This window comes from Sturnus vulgaris, chromosome Z (genome assembly GCF_052056855.1).
Source record: "Sturnus vulgaris isolate bStuVul1 chromosome Z, bStuVul1.hap1, whole genome shotgun sequence".
NCBI classification, from domain to species: Eukaryota; Metazoa; Chordata; class Aves; order Passeriformes; family Sturnidae; genus Sturnus; species Sturnus vulgaris.
Window position 1 is genome coordinate 27,402,484 of NC_142283.1, and position 24,852 is coordinate 27,427,335.

A 24,852-nucleotide genomic window follows, 5' to 3' on the forward strand; every position below is an offset into this window, starting at 1 on the left:
AAATCACAACAAATGTGTTTAAAGATGGAGTTTGAAAAAAGATGATACATGTTTACTAAATATTTAGGAAGAATTCATCCCAAGAAAAACAGCTGGCAAGAAGCCAACTGCTTTTATCCGGGCAGTCAAGGATAGAAGCCCAAGAAGGCTAGGAATCAAACTTCCTCAATAGTGAGAAAGAAGTAATGAAATGTGAAAACACCTGCAGCTTAACACCACAGAGTTTATGTTTGATTCCACAACAAGGAGTGTTCAGATGAGTTAAGAGAAACCAAGGCTCCTCAGAGTAAAATATACATGAAAGCATTTCCAGTGTGCTGGGTGGGCACAGTGACAAAACTGTGAAGATACACGCAAGGATTACTATTTGAGTGGAAAAATTTCTATGTGTCTGAGGGTTAAACCAAATGTACTAATAAATCACTGCAATGAAGACTATAGATGTTGTTATAAATGAGTGACAGAAGTCTCGATATTCAGCGAAATTTAGATTGCTTTATTTGATATAGAAAGAGCAACCAGCGGGCTGGGGAATGTGAGGGGTCACCTCCCACTCCACGCTCCACCGAACCTTGGTTTGCAGCCTCTTCTTGTACTGTGGTTTCTCGTTGTAATCAATAATTTTTGGGTTTTTGTTGTTATAAGCAGTGGTGGTTGAATAAACATCCTTACACAAATTTACAAAGCCTTCGGGCGATAATCAGTCACAGATAGCCATCTGGTCCTTGTAGATAACCACCAGAGAAGTTCTGGAAGTTTGATCCTTGAGATAAGCAGTATTGATCAGACAAAAGCAGGAAAGGCTATTGGGAAGTCTGATTTTGCAAGCTGGTAGCCGATACAACTTATTTGGAAAACATAACATAATATAATGTAACATAATACAACATAATATAACATAAGGTGATTTTAAACATAATGATTTTATCATATAATTTCTTTTATCTAGTGTCCATGCTTCACTTCAGAGCTTACTATTCTGGTTTATACAAACCCCAATGCTTTTGTAATTAACACGAATCTTTTATCAATTATCACAATGTCAACCGCTATAGATACATGTCTAACAAGTATATTGTGTTGTTATACCTTTTAAGAGTCTCAGTAAACCGGTATCTGATGCCCAGTAGGTCAGTAATTTCAACTGTGATTATAGGAATCTTCTATTTGTTGTGGAGACTTAACATTTTTAGGATTTACAATGTGCAGGACCACACGGTTTAGTGACCTTGCTTGCCATTAGGTTTTTCAAGCCAACCGAAGAGCATTCACTTAACACACCAGCCGTCGTTCCAGCGGCGGCAGCTCTGCCACTTCTGCTGGCACGCCCTCCTTTCGGGTGACGAGCTGTATCACACCGCACCGTGGGAGCCACCTGCGCAGAGGTTTTCGGCTGCTGTAACGCCTCTGATGCAAGCATGGTGCACCCTCCTGGGAAGCTGGTCGCGTTTGGTTTGGAACACTGGGCTGAACACTCGGAGTGCCTCGCCACACGGCGGGCCCGCTACTAATCCTGCAGCCGCTGGGGCTGCCGCCGCCGAGCCCCCAGTCCCGCGGGCGTCCTGCCCAGGGAGCTCCGTATGCGCATGCCCATGCCTCACGCCTGGGCCGTGCACCCCTACGGCCGTGGTGCCTCATCCTCGGCAGTTCTGTGCAGGCCACCGCCGAGGATTTTCCCACCCTCCCTTACCTGTCAGGGTGCCCTTCCACGCTCCCGTCACTCACCAAGGAGTCGCAGGCTACCAGCACCACGTTAGATCGTGACTGGTCCCTGGGGGCGGCGGGCCGCGGCCTCGCTCCCGCTCCAGCGGCCATGAGGAGCAGCGCCAGCGCGGCTCGCTCCAGCGGCCCGCCGTCTCGCATCGCCCTACCACCGTAGCCCCCAGCTCCCGAACCGAGAGGAACAGCAGCTCCGAAAGCAGATTCCAGGGCTCTGCCACGGCGAAAAACTCGGCCCCACCGCACAATACCCGCTCACTGCGGCCTACAACTCCCACAGTGCCCCGGGCGGCGGCCTGCAGTTCCCAGCGTGTCCCGGGAGACGGGAACTACATCTCCCGCAGTGCCTCAAGAGAAAATGGCGGCTGCCCTGACGCGTCACTGCCCCGCAGTCGGAGTGCGCATGTGATCGGGCGGCGGCTGAGGTGGCGGCGGCGGCGGTGGCTGGAGGTGCGGTAGGAGCGGGTGGCGGGTGGCGGGTGGCGAGGCGCCATGGTGGCCTGGCTCGGTGCGCCAGGGAGACCTGGGGACCCTGAGGGGCTGCAGTCTGGATTGCCTCCCCAGGCGGTCCACGGACCCAGACCCCAGCCGCAGGCCGGGCTGGATAGCCTCGCTCTGGGGGCCGGTCATCTCCCCGGTGTCCGGGTTTGCTCCGAAGTGATATTTTGCTTGTAGGTGACTGTGCAGCTCATGCTGGACGGTGCCCGCAGTGGGGTGCGTTTGTGATGGCCAAAGCATCTCTTCCCTCGTAGGGAAGCCAGTTATCTCCAGGAGCTGTTGAGGAATGCAAATCCGACACATTTCTTTATAGGTTCTGAGGGAATCTTTGAAATTCGGTGTCATCCTATGTCGTTTCGTTGCTAAATTAGCAATAAAAATGGGGCTAATTCAACCATTGCTTTATTTTTGCTTTGCAGATCTTTAAAAGTTTTTTTGTTCTTCAGCTGGTTGCTTTTTTTCATCTTTTTGGGTGCTGGCATCTTTTTGGGTGCACTGTTGTTTCTTAGTCTCATCATATCTCACTGATTCGATTGTGGTGTACAACATACACCAAAAGGGTGCATAATCATGTTCAAAAGCGTGAATGCCTCGTTGCTGTGTCCTTTAATGTTTTTTCTTTTTTGATTCATGGCTGTAGTCAGAAGCAGAGTCTGTCTTAAGTGTACGTGAAGGGAGAGGAGCAGGGTGGGCCACACTGGAGCATAAGTGACAGATGGCAGTGGTGCTGCTGTAGAAAGCACACAACAAAAATCCTGATTCTTAGCAGCCCCTGGAACACATTTCTCGGGCAATAGGGTTCCTAAGCACGGTTCAACGCTTAGTTTCTTTTTAAAGAGGAGCTACTATGTGTAGGGTGTTTTCTCCTAAGTCTAACTACAGGCTCTTAAATCTTAACCTGTAAAAAAAGTTTAATTCTTGGATAGCAACTTTGTATCATTTAGGTGTTTGGAATAATGACTGAATCCTGCATTGGAGCTAAATGTGAGTTTTGAATCATGTCATTTATTTATCAGTTTCTAATGCTGTATGCATTTTGGCATACTGCACTATATTTCTCTGTTTAAAATAACTTCTGTGCAATAAAGATATAAACATTTTGTACGTGTCAGAATATTTTTTGCAAGAACTGATGATATGTTCTTTGTATTTAGCAGCCACAATGTCAAATAAGGAGGTGAAAGCAGCATTAAAGAGTGCTAGAGATGCAATAAGAAATAAAGAGTATAAGGAGGCCTTAAAACATTGCAAGGTAATTAATTTTATATTTGGAAAGTAAGTTTGGGGCTTTTTGCACATTTTGTTCTTTTTCCTATACCTCTACAACTGTATAATAGTGCAGAGTGTAGAAGTGCAGAGTGTAAAGTACCTTATTGATGCAATAGTTGAGATGGATTTTCAGATTTAACTTATTATTTGTGTTAGTTTCCCACATGTAAACTTGCATTCCCCTTCCTTTTGAATTTGCTTGCATGTGGCGATAAGAGAATTAAATCTAGAATGATAGAGATAAAAATCCATTTCTAGTCCAGACCTGAAAGGAGTGCTTTAATTGTTGAGCTACAGATACAGGTTACTAGCTCAGCACTTCAGATGTGAAGCATCCTCTGGCATAAGAAACTGAAGTTAATCTCAGCATCTTCCTTAGAATTACTTAACTTTTAATATTGCCATGTAAAATAATCCACCAAACTATAGTGATAAAACTCAGTACATGGATCTATAAGTTTTCTTATTTCTTATTACTTTCATCTGTTTTACTTAAAATTGTATATTTTAGGCGGTCTTGAAGCAAGAAAAAAATAACTACAATGCTTGGGTATTCATTGGCCTGGCAGCTGCTGAGTTAGAACAGCCTGATCAGGCCAAAGGAGCATACAAGAAAGCTATTGAACTTGAACCAAACCAGTTACTGGCGTGGCAGGTATGTGAATGTCCATTTTTTGTTTCCCTCAGAAGTATCACTATGGAGTTGAATATAGGAATAAAGCAGAGTTAAGACTTGTATCTTGTTTTCTTGAGGCCCTGAAGTTCCACAGCAGCTTTGGAGTAGATGAGGTTCCTATTAGGTTTGTGTCCAAAGTATAACCATGGTGAATTTTATTTTCAGTATAGTAGAGTTTGTATTTCTTGTGAGACTACACAGCTGTGAGACATGCAAAGGACAACAAGAATTGAAACAAATACAGTAAATTTGTCCATGTAAAATTTTCTATGCTTGTAGCTCAAGAAACACTTTACAGTTCTCTTACAGAGAGAAAGTGTTTTATCTAGTAATGTATTTTTCCAGCTTTCAGCATCAAGTGGATTTTTTAATGAATATTGTTGTTACTTGAAAGCAAAAGCATACATTTAAAATAGATGTGTGGTGTGTGCATTACAGCCCACTGTAATATAGAATTACAGCCTACAATTTTGTTGTTTATTGATTCATGAAACATAAGATTTCATATTAAGTCTGTTGCTGATATCAACAATCAATGTTTTTCTAAGATAATAAGGTTCTTAATATTTTCAGTATAAATGCTATTTTAAAATGTAACTGTTGGGGCCTGAATTCAGTGTATGTTGAAATTTCCTCACTTATACAATTAAATTCTGGCTTTCTTGATACAATACTTAGGTATATATATTATTATATATTTTGCACATTTTTATATATATAGTATGTATATATATAAAATCATATGACCTAGTGAACTTTTATATTGTCTTTTGTGCAGACAAGATCATGTAATATATTCAAATTCCAAAGAATTGTTGACATTAGTAAAGAAAGTGAAGAAAGCTTTTCACTTAATAGAAGTAGATTGAGTGGACTGGTCAGAATTCTGCACAGTGATTACTGCCTTAACACTTGACCCCATTGAAGGCAGTGGAATATTTCTTGCATGCAGATCAGGTAGCATTCTCATAAAACATAAGCATTGTCAGCAAATCTTAGTTCCTGTACTTTTTTTTTGTTTTTTTCTTAAGGGATTAGCAAATTTGTATGAGAAACCCAACCAAACAGATGTCAAAGGAGACTTAGCAGATGTTTACCTAAAACTCTTGGAACTCTATGAAAGGTAAGGGATATTGAATGCCATTAATTCAGTCTTAAGATTCCTAGTTCAGTGAATGCCATTGATGATATACAGTATAGACTTCGGGTTTTTAAAGCCTTCTCACATGAGTGATTTGGCCCTTTTGCTAACGTTTTGTCTACTTAGGTAAGGTTTCTGTTTCCTGTCTCTTTTGGTAGAGCAAAAACTCTTAGTTTATTTGTTTGTTTATTTAGTTTACTTGTACTTAAGGTTAGTAGTTAGGGAATTCCATGTTGCCCTATTCCCATCTAAACTCACTGCCTTGAAGCATTTATTTTTGTTAGTTCATTGCCTGCATTAATAAGAAGGCTTATTTTTCACTGCTTTAAGATCACGGAATATGTGTCATGCAATTCATAGAGGTACAGTTCTAAACAAACCTAAATCAGCTGTCACTGTAGTTGACTGTAGTGTTTGGCTGTTGTCTTACTTTGAAAACTGATTAAAAAAGTCCCTAAAAGTAGTATTTTTTTTTATTCAGAGCAGCAATGAGTAAAACTTCTAGGGCAATTTGTAGTATTTATTCTAAGTATCAGTTTGACAGCTGAACTTACTTAAAATTATTTGTCAGAATTTGAAAAAAATTACACTAGTATATGAATAACTTAGTTTGTTTGGGGGGAATTTTCTTCCTTCTTTCTAGTGGTGACAAGCAGAAATGGTGTGATGTATGTAACAAGCTTGTGGAACTATACCATCAAGAAAAGAAATATTTAGAGGTAGGTCAAGCACTTTCTTACTTCTAACAATAATTTTCCATTTGATCTAATCAGTTTTCGTCAAGGAATCCCCACTCTTACGGGCCAAGACCACTTAAGATCTCCTTGTGGACCACAACCAGAAAGAACTGATTTTAACTCTATTTTGTCGTTTCCACTGGATGAGACTTGGATGTAATCCATTAAGCTGACAGAGCTGTGAAAGACTATTAGTGTTGAGACTAAAAGGCAGAATATCATTCTTCTGTTGTATTTCTAGAACTCAAAAATGGTATCAAATGCACATTTACACGCCATGTGTGTGAGTCAGATGTCCTTGCCTGGCTTGGCCAGTGCTGTGTGTCCGATGAGCCTTTCACTGGTGGGGTGATCTCTTCCTAGGCTGTTACTGAAGCTTCATTTTAGAGAGTGAGGTGGGATATGTGCACAACCTGAACTCATTCCCAGCACAATGATAAGGACATGAAAAGAGCAACACTAGTTTTGCAGAAATCATCGTGGCACTGGTCAGTACCATGAGGTGGTAATGTTAGTAATGTTTCCTGCAATCTATGTGGTATTGTTACAGAATGTATATTTTGGAGGTATGCTGTTCACTTTTCCTTTGCCTTCGAAAAGGCTATTTTCTTACATTGTGGTGCATGATTGTACTCCATGTCATCTTCCTGCCTTTCCTCCATCATTGGAGCATGAGAAATTTTACATAGCACAGAGCATGGGGCTGGAGACTATTAATTAGTTCCGAAGCCTCACTGTATACCAGCTTCTTAAACTAAATTTAATGCCAACAGTTTAGCATATGAAGGCATACTTACTCTATATGGAACAAGAAAGTGAAGTTAGCCTTCAGGGTCCTATATTTTGTTTTTAGTTCTGTTGACTTTTCCACACTGGAATTTCAGTGTGGACTGCTGCTTTTGTTCTCTTTCCTTTTGTAGTGCTCTAGATCTTTAGGTCTACTTTTACTGTTGATTTCCTTCAGGAACCAGAGTCAGAATTAATGTACTTTTGATGCTCTCTACCTTATTTACTGTTCCTTGGAAGGTGGAGAGGTTCCACATAAGGCTTTGGGACTTGCTATTTATTTAATCAGAAAGCAGGTAAATCTGGGTTACTTTAAATGTTACTGTTTTGTCTACCCTAGAGTGGTAGTTTGATACCAGAGGGGTAATCCAAGAATGAGTTCTACTGTAGTCTGTACACTTTTGGCAAAGAAACAGGGTGTGCAGGATCTGCTTTCTGAGCAAGGACAGAAAAAAAAACGAGAGGACATCTGACTTAGGAATGCCAAGCCTAAACATAGCCTAAACAAGAGTATGAAAAGACTGAACCAGGGAGGGTTTTAGGGTAATAAGCAATTACAATACGTATGTGGTGACTGTATATAAGCAACGCACTTGCAGAGAATCTGAATGCACGCTAGGTGGGGCAGTCCCCCGTGCAGCCCTTACCCAGTAATTAATGCTGACTTCTTAAAGCTACTTTGTGACACCAGTTTATTTACCCAGCTTCCAGTGAATTTTGGTGAAAAGTTGACTACTTATATCAGACTTTCAGCTCTTTGAAGAGTAACAGCATCGATCATTTGTTCCTGTTGACAGGTGGCTGAAACTTGGCAGAAGCTAATAAGGATGAAACAGGAGGAAGGTGCAGAAAAGGCAGAGCTTCATCAACTTTGGAAGAAGATGATCCATTTACTGAAAGACAGTACAAGGAATCAGGATAATAAGACTGGGCAGTTGGTAATGTTTCTCACTCCTTGTTCAGCTAGGTACATATATATGTACAGTGCAACTAGTAATTGAAGCCTGTTTGTCTGGGTTGACTGTCTCAATGTTCAGAGATACTAAGCTTCTGAGGAAAAGCTGGACAATTTTACCTTCTGACAAAAACAGTAACTGTGCAGCAGCTTGAGATGAACCTTAGGTGTAATGAGTCACCTAAATTCTTCACAAATTGTTATAGCATGGTTCATTCCACTGCGTGCAGTCCTTCAGTAACAGACTGCTCCAGCATGGATCCTTCTCTTGCTCTCACATGTTCTTACACCTCTATCTGCCTGTAATTGCTGTTGTGCTGCCTTTTTTCCCCCCTTCTTGAATCTGTTACCCAGGGGCACTACCAGCATTGCTGATGCTCTCAGCCTCAGCCAACAGCATGACTGTCTTGAAGCCAGCTAGCATGGACTCTGTTGGACATCGGGGAAGTTTCTAGCAGCTTCTCATAGAAACCACCCCACTTAGCGTCCCATTAGGAAAGCTTTGCCACACAAAACCAATACAGATGTTCTTCCTAACAACAAAGTTCCCCTGCTTTCATCCAAGTTGGAAGAGATGGCTTTGTGAGGTTTTTCCATTTCCTTGTACCTATTCTTTATCCTAGATAGGAATGTTTTGGTTCAAATTTTCTTTTCTCCTTTAGATGCTAAGCTTTAAATTCTTAGGAAAGTGTCAGAGCTGATTGAAACCAAACAAAATGGTCATGAATTATACTCATTCTGTGTTCTCTGTGGACTAAGTTAATTTTATTATATCTGATTTATCTGTTCTTGGAAGATGAACTTCCTTCAACATGAAAGGTGGAAATTTCTCATCTCCAGTCTGCTTGATAGCAGTGCTTCAGAAAGGACAAAATACAAACTGAAGTAGTTTCAGATGGCAGAAAATTGAATCTGGATCTCTTACTTTTGAGAAGGCAAAAGCTTAAACTTACAAGCTAGTGTAGAAAAGAGGTGCTGCAGGCAGCACTGCTTTCTTTTTCGGAAAGAAAAAATATTTTAAAAATATCATAAACCATCAGGAATACGTTTCACATGCAAATTTACAGTTTACTGCAGTTTTGAGTAATGCAGTTGAACCTGGAAGGATGTGGACCTGAAGGCAACACACTTCAGTATTGCTCTAGTGACAAGCTCTGTACAATATTTTGTTTAGTGTGCTTGTTTGTGAGCCTGCACTCTGGTGCCTGTGTTCCCTTATATATAAGGAGTCAAGGAAAAAAAGACACCTAGACCAGAGTGGAGAGAAGGCCTGACAGCTAACCTTACAGGATAGTAACCTAATTTCCTTCTTTGAATTGGGATTAGGTTTGAAGAAGGATGTATGTTCTTAAAAATTTTACCTTCCTTGTACCATCTTACGTGTGGCAGCATTTTATTGCTTCATCTTGTACTGGACAATTTAGATGCTTTAGATCCTGAATGCTGCTTCATGATAAGGAGCTGGCTTCATGACTTCATCCGTTCATAGCACTAGTGTAGACTTACTTCCACTTTAATATGGAAGGGCTGGAAAGATGTCCTCTAAGGAGCAGATGATAACTTTGGGTTTTCTTAGTTTGGAGGAGACTGAGGGCTGCCCTGTACTGTCTGCAGCTTCCTGAGCAGGGGAAGGGACGTGCTGAGCTATTCTTTCTGGCATCTAGTAATATAGAATGTATGGGTCTGGTTCATGGGACTTGACATGTGGCAGCATTTCTTTACCAGAAGGGTGGTCAAACACTGAAGCAGCCTTGCTGGAAAGTCAGTTGATGCCCGAAATCTATCAGTGTTCAAGAGGCATTTGGTCAATGCCTTTAATAATATGCTTTAGCTTTTCATCAGATCTGAAGTGCTGAGGCATGTGGACTAGATGATTGTTGTTGTATGTTCCTTCCAACTGAAATATTCTATTCTATGAAGATAACATCTCCCTAGACTAATTTTTTTGCACTAATAACAAAAACACTTTTTGTTATTTCAGCTTTTGACTGCATTTGAACATGCGCTGCACTCTGCTGACACTGTTCCTGGGGACGACCACCAAAATCTTTACAAAGACTTCATACAGTGCTTATCAAAAGTAAGGTTACATTAAACCTTATGTTTAAGGTAACTTATGTTTAAGATAAAACTATATTAAGCCTTTCCAGTAAGAAAATACATGCATTATTTCACATCTGAGAACTCACACAAATAACTGTGTACTTTTTTTCCCTTTCAAGTTTCCTCATGAAGTAGCTAGGTTGGAAAAAGCCTGTCGTGATATGGTGGATTTGTACCCTACTGTGAGTTACCCTTTGGAAGTACTTTGCTTGCACTTTGTTCAGTCAGGTGAGTAGGATGCATTTAGGCATTTCTGGGGCTTAAATTTTTTAAATTGTTGTTTTTATGACAATCTGTTAACAAGTTTTTACCTTTCACAAAGAGTGTACAAGTACACTCTTCTGTGTTATGTTTCTGGAAATAAAGTGTTTGGTCCTATGACTTGTCATTTCCCATCTCTGAGTAACTGAGTAATCACTCTAAGTGACAAAAACCTCCCATCAGTTAAGTCCAGCTCTTTGAAGTCTCAAAGAAAAAACGCCTTACTTGAAAAGCACCCTCTGCAGATAAAGGAGGATTAGCTTCTTGACCTTTTAAGAAAAAATGAAAGGGTGTTAGCCTGTGTTCTGAGGTTCACGATGGACTGCACTTAGGTTATTCTTGACACAGATTCTCTTTTGTCACCAAAATACGCCCCCAAAACAGATAAACATTTGTAAAACTCTGTTAGGAAGTGTCCCGTGTGAACAGGGAATAAATAGATCTATTTAGATATGTATTCTGAGGAGAAAAGGAGAATCTTTGAGGGGGATAAAGAAAACATGGTATATTCAGAAGTGCAGGGATCTGAAACTATGCATTACTATTTTGAATCATTTACTAAACAACCTTGTAATAGTGTTAGACACTTTCTCATAATTTTCAAAAATAATTACTAGATTGTAGCTTTTCATTTCATTGTTTAAGGCATCAGAAGTTGATTTTATGTCTTTTTAAAGCAAGGAAACCAAATCAGAAAAAAAAGCCCTCTAGAAACAACTTTTAGCTTAGGTAGAAAAAGACCTTTTCCTGGTTTGAAGAAATGGAATATGGTAGCAAATAAAGCAAGTAAGAATTTTTCACTTTGCTTTTGAAAGTATGAAGACAAATGAGGCCCAGACTCTCAGTTTGTAAAGTGTTTGAAAATGCTTTATATTTTGGAGAAACAGGCAGAAACTAATTTTCAAAAGGAAAGATTAGTGCAGTTCTTGTATACTAACACTCTGGCAACATCTCACTGTCCTACAAACTTCGTGGAGGGGGAAAGATGCTGCTTATGTTTTAGTAAGGCTGTTTTTTTTAGATCTGAGTTAAATGTTTTAATCCTTCATATCCTGCACTGCTTGTAGGCTTGTTAATTCAGATGCATTGTAAAGTCACCTCTAGCAAATGCAGATGAAAGTAACTGTTATCCCTCATGAATCAATATTTTTTTTAAGAAAATAATGGTTGGAAGGTTGTTGCAACAAGTCACAAAGTTCCTGTAAGCATTGCCAAGTCTACAATCACAGCTAAACACAAACGTCAGAAGTTAGTGGCATCAGTTAAAATTAAGCTAAAACATTAAATTATATGGTTTCACAACAGGGTAGTTTCAGCAAGCTTATCACAGCAAATTGGTAGGTACAAAATGTGTCTTCTGAAAGGAAATTATTTTTATTTATTTGTGGCAGATTTTGACGTGTGGGCATTCAGGTGAACTTACTTCAGTGAAAAGCATATGAAATTACTAATATTTATAAATAAAGGAAGTATACCTGGAGTAATTTAACAAAAGTGGTTATTCAGGTTTCAGACTGTTAGTTTATTTTGTTTCACAGTATTGAGTGTTTAGATTACGTCTTGGGTTTTGTTTTTATAATGGGATAGAGGACAGTAAGTGTGCAGTGCCTTTGGAAAATCACTTTGAACTTGAAGGATAAGGATTATTTGCCTAGGTAAAATAAACTGTTGCAGTTGTTTGTCTGGTTTTTTTGTCTAAAAGCCTGCAAAATGTGTCTTTTTCTGAAACCAGGTACTTTGTCAGAAGAGGCCCTGCACTGTTTCTCTAGGCTTTTCGAGATGGATGCAAACAGTGGTCCAGCCGTCATTGGTTTTGGTATAAAATGCCTCAAAGAAAATAAATACAAGGAGGCAGTTAAGAGTCTGACTGAAGGTAAATGTGCAATAGGAGATATAATTAGTCTGTAACTTGAACATCAGTGTTAGTTTATATTGAAAAGTTAGGAAATCTTATACTTGTGTAGTAGGTTGCGAAGTGCAACATATCTGAAGCGTTTCATTTGTATTATAGTCAGCTCTGTATGTTTTATGGTAAGCTATTTTTAATCCTACTGTTATTTGGGAAATAAGTATATGAAACACTAAATGGAGCAATAGCAATAAATGAAGAAATGTTAAATTTATGAATTCAAATGTAATACACCTTCTTTAGTAGAGAAGGTAGTCATTGCATTACTCTGCCTGTACAAAGATGACTTTTCTCTGAAGTTACTTAATTTTAAAACCTCTTTAACACTTATATTGGGTAAAGACTTACATTGAGTATCTAGAGAGAAATATTTTAAGTTTCTTTCTTTTTTGTTGTTTTACAGTAACCATATTTGCTGAAGACTTGGCTTAGTCATCTGTAAATTAACTTGCTTATGGCAAGCTAATTTACAGATGAGTAAATGAGGAAATGGCAAAACTCTTTCCAAAGTACTCATAAGTGGGAAAATGAAACTGCCCACTCTCACTGTGCTGCTATGGCAGCTTATAGTGAAAACTGGGTAAATAACTGAAATGTAAGCATTCATGAGTCAATCAGACTATGCTGTGATGTCCTGCATCCATTTTTCTAGGTTTAGAATAAGATTGTTTCTGAAGTGGAATTTTGGAATATTCTGCAGTGAAACAGTATCTTAACTAAAATATGACATAAAAGTTTCATGTGCCTAAGAGCACATGAAGAGGAAAAAGTGTTTCTTGGAAAACAAATTCTTCTGGCTTAAACGACCCCTGTATGTTTTGACAAAAAATAGTATTTTATTTTAATTGTTAAGTGGTTTTTCAATTTTTACTTTTACATATAGACTTTGCTTACAGCGGAAAGAACACAAACACAAGGCTCTTGCTATAATATGTAAACACAGAGACTTTGGAAATAATGTTTGCTCCAACAAGCCATATGTTTGCATCTTAGGCATCGAGGCTTCCTGGCATTCTATAGTAGTTATATATCAGAAAACATTAGTGAATCTTTAATTTCAGTTATTATTCAGTTTTATTAGTGAATCTTTAATTAAGGCAGGTTCATCAGAAAGTTTCAGTATATGTAAAAATTAATCCTAACTTATATGCTTTCTAGTTTTTACCTTACTGCATGGAAGCTTCCATGTCCAAAACAGTCTAAAATAGGACCCAGGAAAAAATACTGCAAGTCTTACTATCTGATTTATAGTTTTTGATGGCATTATATGGAAATATAGTATCTCCTAGCTACAGTGTCATTGCAACCCTAAGCAACTTTGTAAAGTGTCTTCCTTAAACTCTTACTAGGTTTGCAGAAGACTAATCAGTGTCCAGCAGCATGGCATTATTTAGCAGAGGCACAGATGAAAATCCATGAGCATAGGAGTGCTGTCCTGTCCTGTAATCAAGGTAAGTGCCTGCTAATTGAAAGAGCAACTGCAGAGCTACGCTGCTTTATGTAGTCCAGCCAGTGTGGCCTTTGTGTGGTAGCAGTAGTCACAGTCCCTTGCTTTTTGCAGTCTCGCGGTTATGTTGCTTAGTCTTAGGAACAGAGAAAATACTTGGCTAAGTGGATCCAGAAAGCTGTCTGATGGTTAATATTTAGGAGGTTTACATGTTCTGGTGTACTGCTTCTGCTGGTGGCTGACAAATGCTGGCAAGCAACAGATTGCGTGAAACCTCAAGGGTAGGTGTCACAAATATTTAGCCTGGTAATATCATGTTCCAATCTGAAAAACAAATTTTTAATCAAGTTAATGTAAAATGCGGAAATTATGCACAGTAGAGCTGCATTTGAAGAAACTCACTAAGTGTAAAATTTCATCTGTGCTAGCTGGCAGTGAGGGCAATTATTGTGATCTAGTGATTCATATCTCAACTGGACAAAGCCACTCTGGTGGTTATAAATGAAGGAGCATCTAAAGCAGACTTCTTTTGTGGCAGGGACAAAATGCAGTGAAAATTTCTCAAGAAAGACTTGAAGAAGTAAAAGTATACAGACCTGGCCAGACATTCATGGGAAATCAAGAGAAAGTACTTGCTGGCGAGGGAAATTCAAAAGACTTATAAATTTGGGTGGAGGAAAAATGAAAATGGAATAAAATAGGTAAAAAATGATACTTATTGGAGAAAAGATGAAAATTAGGTAATTCTTTTCCCATCTTTGTTCAGGGTGGAAGAGCTCAGGATAACTTTATACTATGATCCTTCTTTTCAGCAGATTGATCTAACAGCTCATCTGTGATTACAGTGTTAATAACAGTGTGTGTAAAACAAGACAAGGAAACATAGCATTAAGGAACTATGAGATATCCACTTAGGAATTGACTGAGGAAGATAAAGGTGAAAATGGTGGAGTTTTAAGGAGTTTCTGTAATTGCTTGCTGAAATTGTCTTGGCACCCAAATGCTTGGAAGTAGGTAGCATGACCCTGAATTTTAAAAAAGGTTCTAGGAAAGTTCAGGGAAACCACTGATAGGTCTGGTATATTTAGTGGTTGAAATAGTTAAAACTGAAACAATAGAGTTAAAGAATTTATGTAGAAAAATACTTTGGGGGAGACAGCATGGCCTTTTTAAAGTTGCTTATTTAGAACTCCTTCAAGGAGCTTATGAGCTGTAAAGGAGATTTCCAGGTGGTAATTGGTAAGATCCCTTGAATCTCTTAAGACTGTTAAGGAAACTGAGTAGCCTTGGGTTAAGAAGTTGTAACACTGAGTGTTGGGTTTTTTTGTTTTAAGTAAGTTAAAAAGTAGAGCGCACTATAGTAATTATGTCTGTTTTCAGGTGGAAGGAGGTATCCCTGACATTTTCCCTGATACCATTGCTGTTTGTGAATGCTGAGTAATAAGGTTATAGTTTGCTGCTATGCAAAGCAGACTGCAAAACTTTGAGGGGATTACCAGAGTGCAAAACTGTGGGTTAAGATTACAGAATTTTATTCATTATTTTAAGTGCAGAATGCTAGAGTTGTGGGAAGAAGCGTTCTCACAAAGCTACCCTACACTCTCATTGAAGAAGAGTGCAGAAGGTCCTTATTCGGTAGGAAAAAATAGGACTGTTTCTTTCCTCTGATGTGTTTTACAGGCAAGTCAAATATTAGCAATTTCAGAGAAGGGAATGGTTGGTGAAACATACCATCGACATACAGTGTCTTTAAGAACATAAGCAGCGTAATAAAATCTGTGTGTAATTTTGGTAACTATCCACCCCATCTTAAAAAGAAAATAAGAGTAGAAGTTAATAGACTAGAAATAAGGTTGATCAAATGAATTAAAACACGCAGCATATGAGAACAAGTAAATAGTCTGTCAAGTCCTTTTGCAGCCTGGAGAAGATATAATTTTGAACTCTGTGAAGATGCAAATGATGTGGAATATGAATAAAGACTGAGTGGGTTTTTTTCCAATATGAGGTCTGCCTAGTACTAAATACAACTAAAATGTCAAGCTCAGAGAAAACGAAACAGGTTTTGTTTTTCAATGTGAGAAGTTCAGTTCCTTTCTAATAGATGGTGTTGATGCAGGAGTTTTTGAGTCCAAAACATGTGTGGAAAGTTGGAGACAATTTTGGGGAAACATTGCTTTTTGCTTGTCTTGTCTTAGTGGCTGTATCTAATGAGACATAAGCTCATCACACATGAAAATAAATAAATAAATAAATAAATACAAATTAATTGAGTTATGCAGGAAGTTCTTGCCTTTGGAGAATTGTGATGCTCAACAGAGATGCCTTGAGTCTCTGAGGTGAGACGACATTGTGTATTCAAAAAGTAATCAGAGCTGCATTAAGGGGTACAAAGTAACTTTTGTATAGGCACCAAGGTAAATCCCGGGTTTTAGTAATATTCTTCTATTTGAACAGTGAAATGCAAAACAACTTGTCTGTTGAAAGGTCATTGTTTCTTTAGAACTCCAATAAGAAAAATGGTAGCACTTCATATATAATGCCTGCAGCTAGAAAGCAATCCGTATCCATGCATCTGAGCTGACCTCCTAGAATTGACTTAATTTGTAAACTTGAATGAAGAGAAATTTTACAGGACAATTCCTTATATATGGGGGAGAGCGGTCTGAGTGGTGTTCTATTAGACAGAAAAATTGTAATTAATATGATTTTTTAAATATTTGGGAGAATGCTGCTCTCTGTATTTTTTATTTTCTTGTTTAACTTGATGAAAGGTTCTTCTTGTCAACAGCTCTTGAGGCTCTTGGAGCTCCTGAGGGTCCTAATCTTCAGCGGAAGAATCTTGCCCTTCAGTTGAAAGCAGAGGCTTTGATTAAAATAGCTGATGCTGATGCTGTGGAAGAAGCCATTAGAGCACTTGAGCAGGTACTTTTATTGACTAAAATGTTTTGTTTTGTTTTGTTTTTTTTTAAATATTAAAAAGTGCTCTTACCTTTCTGTACTTAAGTTGAGTATTTCTACCCTGGCCTCCTTTCAACTTCATAGTTTAGACTGTTCCTACCAGCTGTCATGTAATTCAAACATTTCTTACATCCCTGCTTTTTCAGGGTTTGCTGCAGCTCTTTTTCATTTGCAATTCTAATTTTAGAAGCTGTCACTTTTGACTTTGTTTGGTCTTGCTCACTCTTGCTAGTTCTGTGCTGTTATTCATCTTAATTTGAATTCATGTTATAGTTCTGCCTCCCATATCTGTCACTCACTTGTCTTTAGTCATGAAGAGGAACATATTACTTTAAGATTGAATGGTTAACTTTTAGCAGAAGTTGCTTCCCCTTGTTTTTGTCATGCAGTTTCATTCTTTGTTGTTGTTCTTCGTATTTCTGTACCTTTGTCATTGCTCTCTACAATCTTATACTTGATCTTCATCAGAATTATTCTAAATCTTCTCAGGGGTAATAGAGAAAACCTCTAGATGCTTTCTCGTCTTCATCTTCATGCAGTCTTTCTGCTTTTGACAACTTGGACTTCTTAATGTGGGGAGAGAATAAATTAATTGTTTTTATTACTTGATTTTCTAGATTGTAGATGGAAGCAGTGATCCAGTGGTTTCAGCTCTTAGGGGTCAGGCTTATTTAAAGAAAGGTTTAATGGATCAAGCTTCAAAGGTTAGTGCTTTTTGTCATTCCTGTGAGCTAAGTACAATTCTTGATTCCATAGAGAAAGTAACTAGGGAAAAATGACATCCTTTTCAGATTTCACAAGAGCTTCTGTTGTCCCACCCTGATCTGGCTGAGGCCCATGCTCTGGATGGTTTAATCCATTATTCCCAAAAGAACTATGAACAGGCAGAAAAAAGGTACTCTCTTGTTTTTTTTCCTCTAACAGGGAAGTGTTATGGGAGAATAGAATATAATGTTTTGCAGCTTTTGAGAATTTGTCTGACCTGATCTGTGTTCATGTTGTTTAGTTTTCTAAATGCTGTTGAAAGAAAGGCTGGAACTGCAGAGTATCATCAGTACCTGGGGCTCACATACTGGTTCATGAGTGATGAGACAAAAAAAGACAAAGGAAAAGCACTCACTCAGTTCTTGAAGGTAAAGACTACTTTAACTGTTGTTGTAGAATTAGAGTTTTCCTACATCAGAAGCCAAGTATGGAAAATACACTGACTGGAATGAGAGACTTGAATATTCTCCTTGTTACAATGTTTGAACCTCCAGAGCCTGCAAACTAGGTTCTGCTGTGCAGAAAGGCATTGCAAGGTGCTGTGCAGTTACCTTGAATCTCCCTGTTTTTTTTTTTTCCCCTCTTTTCAACGAATTCTTTAGCCTTTGAATAGGCAAAACTTAGTGGTAATTACCTCTAGCTGATCTCCTTGCGTTTTGGAAAGTGGAGGCCTCTAGATATGCAGCATATGTCTTTGAAATGGGGAGGGCAGAATTAAAATTGAAAAAAAAATGAAGGAAAAAAGTTAAGAATGGTGTTAGGGTTTCAGTGTATGTCCAAGGATATAAGTTGGTAAAGCCCTATAATTTATATGCTTTTCCTGATATTTGGGGTTTTAGTAATTGTGGCTTTTTTTCTGAACATAGACCATAACATGAATCCAAAAGGTTTAGTTCGACATCTGTGTTAGTAACTTGAAAGTATGCAAAATAAAACTGTAGGCACTGTAAACTCACCGTGTAACTTTATGATATGTATTGGGAACTCAAATCATTGCCTACTGTTTGCACTTTAATAACAGCAGAGTATAGTAGCAAATGTAGTTGAACAGTTCTTTTGGTTCTAAACCATTTTATGCAGTCTTAATTATTACTGACAAAGCTGTTTCCTGCTGCTTGAAGGCTGTGGGTTTCTTAACTATAAGCAAATCTGCCAAGTGCATCTAAGAAGGAACTGAAACTTTAGAAATGGCAGGAGTTAATTGTGGTGTAGTATGGTAAGAGTATGAACATAATGACTGAAACAGAGTAAAACATGAAAATTATGAGATGTTGTAAGTATTTACTTTGTCCTAGCACAACTGTTTCAGTATTTTGTGTGCAAAAAGCTTTTTGTCATGAGATTTGTGGCAGATTTTCCAGATATTTAAAGCTCAGGTAATCTGTGCAATTTTAAAATAAAGTTTGACAGCACAGGTATATCACAGAAGGGGCTTAAAATATATGATGAGCAGAGGCTAAACAAGTAGCTATCACTGAACCTGTCTGTGGGTATAATCTTTCAGAATGCTGTCTGACGTTGTGTTCATATTTCCTTATAGGCTGCAAAATTGGACAGCTACTTGGGAAGTGCCTTTCGTTATCTAGGTAGCTACTACAGAGACATTGCTGGAGACAAAAGTAGAGCTCGTGGTTGCTATAAAAAGGCTTTTGAACTGGATGAGATGGATGAAGAATCTGGAACAGCTGCTGTCAACTTAAGTGTGGAACTTGGAGACATGGTATTGTACATTCACAATGTCAGATTACTGCCGTTTTGCTGCTCTTCTGTTAATCCTCCTCTGAAGAAACACTTCAGGTTTCCTCTGTATTTAAGATCAGAAGACAAATGTTCTGTCATTGCCTAGCAGCTTTTATAGTTGGACTTGCTTCAATTTTATGTTTCAATTCCAAATTAAATTTATCTGGGGGGAACCAAGCTTAGCATAAGAGTCATCATGTGTGATACAAATAAAGGATTTTTTCAGTAGGGAACGTAAAGAGAAAGTTGGAAGTTTTCTTTATTTGGCGTGTCTAACTTCTTTTTTCCTTCCTCCATCTTGCTACTTTGAGGAAAGCATAGAAAGTCATAAGTATTTTTTGAATTATTTCTGTTTACTAACTTGATATTTGGTGCTTTGTTAGGACACTGCTCTGTCAATCCTGAATGAAGTAACTGAAAAAGCAAGACCTGGTACAGCAAAATGGGCCTGGCTTCATCGTGGACTTTACTACTTGAGAACTGGTCAGCCGTCACAAGCAGTGGCTGAGTAAGACAACTGGTGGTTGGTTTAAATCCTTTTCTGCAAATCCCAATGAAATGGTCTTTGCTCATAGCAAGTTTTCAAAATAAGTGAGGTGATTATAGTTTGTACTAAACAATGGGAAATGGGTCTGAGTGAGTTGTGTCTCTCTTAGATTCTCTTCAGTTCTAAAAGTCACAAAATGTAGTCTTGCTAACATAGCAGTGTTTTGTACTAACAAGCCTGGTGACAGGCACAGACAAGCTGCTACAGCACTGAATAGCCAGGGTTAGATACAATTCCTAAAATTGTGTGATGCCCTCTGAAGACAAAAAAGCTACTATGCTTTGTTTAAAAGTTCTTTGTAATTGTACATTTGTGTCCTGAAGAGCATATAATGCAAAATTAGTGTCCTAAGCATATACAATGAAAGGAAAATAATTTATGTTAAATTGTATCATATTTCATTTAAATAAATGTATGTCTTGATATCTTCAGTTTGCAGGCAGCTCTCAGGGCTGATCCAAAGGATTCCAACTGCTGGGAGTCTCTAGGGGAGGCTTACTTGAACAGAGGTAGCTACTCAACAGCTCTGAAATCCTTCAGGAAAGCAAGTGAGCTGAACCCAGGACTCGTGTACAGCATTTACAGAGCAGCAGCACTTGAGCAGATTCTAGGCAAATATGAAAATGCTATAGCTACCTATCAACAAATTTTAAAGAAGACAGAAAACTATGTGCCCGCATTGAAAGGTAGTATGTCTGAATTTTCGCTTTTCTTCCCTTTACACACTGTAGTGTTTCAGTCTTTTGGGGGGGGGCGTTGATGTATTGAGGTTGTCCTGTATGGAAGGATCGAGTTTTATTTTGGGTATGTAGGGCCATGAGGTCCCCCATGAAAGCTGGTTTGTAGTAGCACAAATACCTGAAAAACTCTATAAAATCGTGAAGAATGTGAATGATTATTTCTCTTTCAAGTAAGCAGGAAAGGTAATTAATCCTGTGTGGCTACCAGGCCAAATGAGTAGAAAAATTGAAGATACATAGTGGAAGCCACCTAGCAGTGCTGCAGTTTTACTTAAGCAGTAAGACACTGGCCCAATAGGCAATGAAATCAGTTCCATTTCAAAGAGATGAACTTAGGCTGATTTTCTTCTGCTCTTGACAATGCATTCCTCACTTCTTGTGTTAGTCTAGTGATTTAGACCCCTCTGAACTTCAAGTAGTGAAAAATAGCAGTAAATCCCAAGAGGTCTCACAAGTGTTACAGGTGGTGGGAGTAGAGACCTTCAGGATATAGGTAGGAATAGAGAGAAGTGGGGCAATTGAAACTTCTTTGTTGTGATGGAATTGTGATTCAGAAGTTATGTAATGCAAGGAATGTATAAAATTTTGGTAAAAAATGAGTAATTGCTCTGTTTGCCTTCTCCCTGCCACTTAGTCTTTAATCATTCTCACCCCATATACCCATTTGAAACAGGTGCTGTTTGCTGCTTGATGCTAGTTTTAATTTTTAATTATTTTTTCATTGTATGTAATGGTTTTGGTTTTTAGATGAGTCCAAATGGATTCTTGTAAGACTTAATTCAGAAATGTTGGGTAATTGTTGCAACAGTGGATTTTTCATCTGAAAAAGTTACAATGTGGTTGGCACTTCTACCTCCTCCTGCATAACTCCACTGATTATTTTTCAGGCTTAAGTGACATGGCAAAAGCTCCATAATGGAGTGGGAGAGTATTGTATTTAGCCAGTTTTGCTAGTTGTTGGGCAATAAGGCAAGAGCAACTGCTGCAGCAGCAGTTTGCAAAGGTGCTGTATAGACCTGTGCACGTGCATATGCCTTTTTCTTTGTCCGTAGGTAACAGCTGACAGTGTTACTAGTATTAAAACGTTTTAAGAGTACTTAAGTACACAGTATCAAGATTCCTCCCCATACTTACTTTTTACATACTGTTTTCTTACATCTCCCAAGTCTTCTTTCATAATTGCTCACATCGTAATCTCTGGTTTGTTAGCTCTAAATCCTTTTGAGTCTCCAAACAGCCTTCACTTTCTTAGAGACTTCTTATAATGTTTGGTCCAATATTCTAATTTTTGTGGACCTGCTTAAAACTATGAAGTTCTTTGACTGTCCCATCAATGTTAATTTTCTACTGTTCTGATCAAATAAAACAGTTGCTGATTTGAGTTGTTGGAAGCATAGTCTCTAATAGTTGAGAGAATAACTACTGGTGTTACTTCACTGCATCTTTTCAATGTGTTTTAATTTTATGCTATTAAATATTTATTCTGCTTCTGTTCCAGCATATCTTATGTGTAATTTTGGGGGAAAAAAAATCGATTTTGTTTTTTGGTTACAGAGTATCTTGGCATCTGATAAGCTCATGATCTTGGAAGTTTTGGGGGACCAAAGATAACGACTCTTGGAAAACACTATTTTGGTATAGGTGCAGGATTACAATAGCATGAGGAGGGTAGCTTCAGAACTGTCAAAATAATACTGAGAATGAGTGGTACTCATATCCAGTGTCTTCCTGCCAGACAGAATCACTGCTGGTGCCAGCAAATGTATAAACCAAGCAGTTACTATTTCCAAAATGTTAGAAATTGTGACATATGATGCAGTTCCTTTTAATAGTGGGAGTTATTTCCAGTTGTGGTGGGTTGACCTTGTCTGGACATCAGCTTCCCATGAAGCTGCTCTGTCACTCCCCTTCTCAGTGAGATGCGAATAGAAGACAAAATAACGTTGAAGAAACTCTTAGGTCAAGATAAATGCAGTTTAGTAAAGGAAATGCAAAGGCCCCATGCAGAAGCAAAGGAAAACAAAACTTATTCTCTACTTCCTATCAACAGGTGACATCCAGCCACTTCTCGTGAAGTAGGACTTCAGTCTGCCTAGTCATTGCTCCAGAAAACAAATATGATAACAAGTGCCTCCCCCACCTCTTTGACATTTCTCTCAGCTTTTATGGCTAAACAGATGTGATCTGGTATGAAATATCCCTCTGGTCAGTTTAGGTCAGCTGTCCGGGCTGTGTCTCCTCTCAGGATTCTGACGACCCCAGCCTACTGCTGTAGTGAATTTTGGAAAGACTTCCTTGATGCTGTTCCAAACACTGTTCAGCAGCAGACAAAACACTGGTGTCTTATCAGCAGCTTTTCCCAGCTACCAATACATAGCACAGCGCTGTGACAGTTGCTATGGGGCAGGTTAACTCCATCTCAGCCAGACCCCATACACAATATGAAGTAAATTCTTACATAAATAAGATTAAATAATGTTGGCTTTAGGTTTTCTCCATTGAAGACTTTCCCTTTTGTCTGCCCTGACATCCTTTATTCTTTTTGTTTCTCAGAATTGATTTTTGACATATGCAAACTGAAGGTTGCTGTATTTGTCAAGGATGTAATAATGCAGATTTCTCAGGAGGGGTTTACTTAATATTTGAAACCCAAAGCTTAAATGCTATTTTTTAATAATTAATTAGGTTTATTTTAGTAGCCAAATGATTCTACAATTCACGCTTCAGAAGACAGATTAAAAGCAAAGTCTTTGTTGTGAGCATTGTGGGTCTTTGTTGCACCATATGCAGGGTATAAACTTTTGCATAAGGCAAAATGCTAACCAGGCTTCCAGGCTCCTTCCCCACTATACTTTTCAGCATATCATACAAGTATTTCTTTTCACAGAGGATATTTTCTCTTACTTTCAGGACTTGGTGAGTGTTATCTCATGCTGGCAAGAGCAGCCCTTGATAACTATTTGGATAGAAAGGCTCTGGATTACATAGAGCAGGCCCTTGCATATTTTACAAGGTTGGTACTAAATATTCGCTTATTTAATTTCTGCTGGGATTGTTGGTTAACAGGCAGAAAAATAAACTGAATCAAATGGATTAGGGCTTCTAATCCAGAAGTAAGAATGTGCTTATTAAAAGTGGTTTGAATAACAGATTCTAAACATAGTCTGTTTAAATGAATGGCAATTACAGAATTTTGGTTTTTTCAACGATACAGAGTCGTTTGATTCTAAAAAAAGTGTGAAATGACTCAGAGTTCTCTTGTGTAGTCCTCCTGATACATGTATCTGGGAGGAGTGTATTCATACCAAAAATGGATAAGAGGAAAATAATTCCTTCCTTCTCTCAGTCTTTTTGTTTTGCATTTCATAAGATGTCCTAAATCAAACCTTGGAATAACTGCTGTTAGAGGAGAAAGTCCATCAAGTTTCTGCAGATGACTAATGTCTTGTAATATGACAGTGCAAGAGTGCATGTAGTCAGCTGACATATTGGAGTGGTTTTGGTTGGTTGGTTTTTATTGTTCATTTTTTAAAAATTTGAATCTTTCTAGAACTATAGCTTGGATAGGAAGAAACTGGATTAAATCAAGCACCTCACTGATTAATTTCATTTGAGGTTGTACCACTCTTGAAAGTGGTACTTCCTTTCGGAAGAGGATGTTGAAGTGTCTGAGTGGGTGTTGTGTGTGTTTTCTTTATAACTGTAGGGCAGTAAAGCACCGTCCTGATGTATCTTGCCTCTGGAAACTCTTAGGAGATACCTGTACTAGTGTGCATGTTATTTCACCAACCAAAGTGAATGTTCAAGTACTAGGATCCCTTCTGAATAAAAGTGCAAGCAAACAAATAATGAAGAAAAATGAGCTGCTCATACTGGGAGGAAGGTAATATTTTTTTTATTGTCAAGAGCTTCTCTGCCGTTTAAGACTCCATAGATTCTGAAGGATTCTAGACTTTAATTTGTAGAAAATTAAAGACATGCTGATCTCTTGATACTTACCTGCATATTGGGTGAATAGAATCTCATGCTTCTTCCAGGTTACACTACTCATTTCAGGGTATATTTCCTGTATTGCCACAGTGCTGTCAGCACTGGCTGTTCTCCTTTCTGTCTCCAGGTGTATGACTACATTCTCCCTGCTATTCTACAAATCACACCTGTTTAAGTGCAGTGGCTGCAGTATTTGCTAACTAATTCTCTGAGAGCAGCTGAAGTCCGGGATAATACTTTCAGTTTTCTGTCTGTGCCTCTTTCTTGTAAAAAAATATCATAAATTCACTGTTCTGTGACTCCCTCTGAGCTTTTCTCAGCTGGATCTGTAAGGCAGGAAATGCAGCTGCTTGGTGAATCTCTACCATGATCTGTAAAGTCAAATACTTCCTAGGGGAAACCTGATGAACTGTAAAAATTACTGATGCTTGTTTTAAGTACCAGCATGCATAATGTAACTGACAGCTTTTGTTTAATGCACACCTACATAACCACACCTGTGGCTTCGTAAGTGGTGAGCACTACGGATTGCCTTTAGACCAGGATGATTGATTCAGACACAATAAGCATTTGAATGAAAATGTATTAGTAGTAGTTGGGTTTTTTTG

General features: G+C 38.5%; 2 protein-coding genes across 4 annotated transcripts in view; one reads left to right on the forward strand and one right to left on the reverse strand.

Moving 5' to 3' along the window:
- The window catches only part of ARSK (arylsulfatase family member K), a 44,811-nt gene extending 42,759 nt beyond the window's left edge, over positions 1 to 2,052 (reverse strand). For both annotated transcript variants that reach the window (XR_015799498.1, XM_088156603.1), the window contains exon 1: positions 1,726 to 2,052. Coding sequence is in view for 1 of the 2 variants with exons in the window: in XM_088156603.1 (XP_088012729.1) it covers positions 1,726 to 1,863 (138 nt within the window). In the remaining variant the exon portion in view is untranslated. The remainder of the gene's footprint in view (positions 1 to 1,725) is intronic.
- A 56-nt stretch (positions 2,053 to 2,108) lies between these two features.
- Positions 2,109 to 24,852, forward strand: part of SKIC3 (SKI3 subunit of superkiller complex) — a 46,879-nt gene continuing 24,135 nt past the window's right edge. The window contains exons 1-19 of one of the 2 annotated variants that reach the window (XM_088156598.1): positions 2,109 to 2,169; positions 3,372 to 3,469; positions 3,998 to 4,141; positions 5,194 to 5,285; positions 5,947 to 6,022; positions 7,624 to 7,764; positions 9,763 to 9,861; positions 10,004 to 10,112; positions 11,878 to 12,018; positions 13,404 to 13,505; positions 16,293 to 16,426; positions 17,080 to 17,166; positions 17,254 to 17,357; positions 17,469 to 17,595; positions 18,768 to 18,947; positions 19,351 to 19,475; positions 19,947 to 20,200; positions 23,165 to 23,267; positions 23,961 to 24,137. In XM_088156598.1, coding sequence (XP_088012724.1) covers positions 3,380 to 3,469; positions 3,998 to 4,141; positions 5,194 to 5,285; positions 5,947 to 6,022; positions 7,624 to 7,764; positions 9,763 to 9,861; positions 10,004 to 10,112; positions 11,878 to 12,018; positions 13,404 to 13,505; positions 16,293 to 16,426; positions 17,080 to 17,166; positions 17,254 to 17,357; positions 17,469 to 17,595; positions 18,768 to 18,947; positions 19,351 to 19,475; positions 19,947 to 20,200; positions 23,165 to 23,267; positions 23,961 to 24,137 — 2,285 coding nt within the window. In that variant the 5' untranslated portion in view covers positions 2,109 to 2,169; positions 3,372 to 3,379. Of the gene's footprint in view, positions 2,170 to 3,371; positions 3,470 to 3,997; positions 4,142 to 5,193; positions 5,286 to 5,946; positions 6,023 to 6,404; positions 6,529 to 7,623; positions 7,765 to 9,762; positions 9,862 to 10,003; positions 10,113 to 11,877; positions 12,019 to 13,403; positions 13,506 to 16,292; positions 16,427 to 17,079; positions 17,167 to 17,253; positions 17,358 to 17,468; positions 17,596 to 18,767; positions 18,948 to 19,350; positions 19,476 to 19,946; positions 20,201 to 23,164; positions 23,268 to 23,960; positions 24,138 to 24,852 lie in introns of those variants that run through there. The other variant, XM_088156599.1, reaches the window with a different exon arrangement.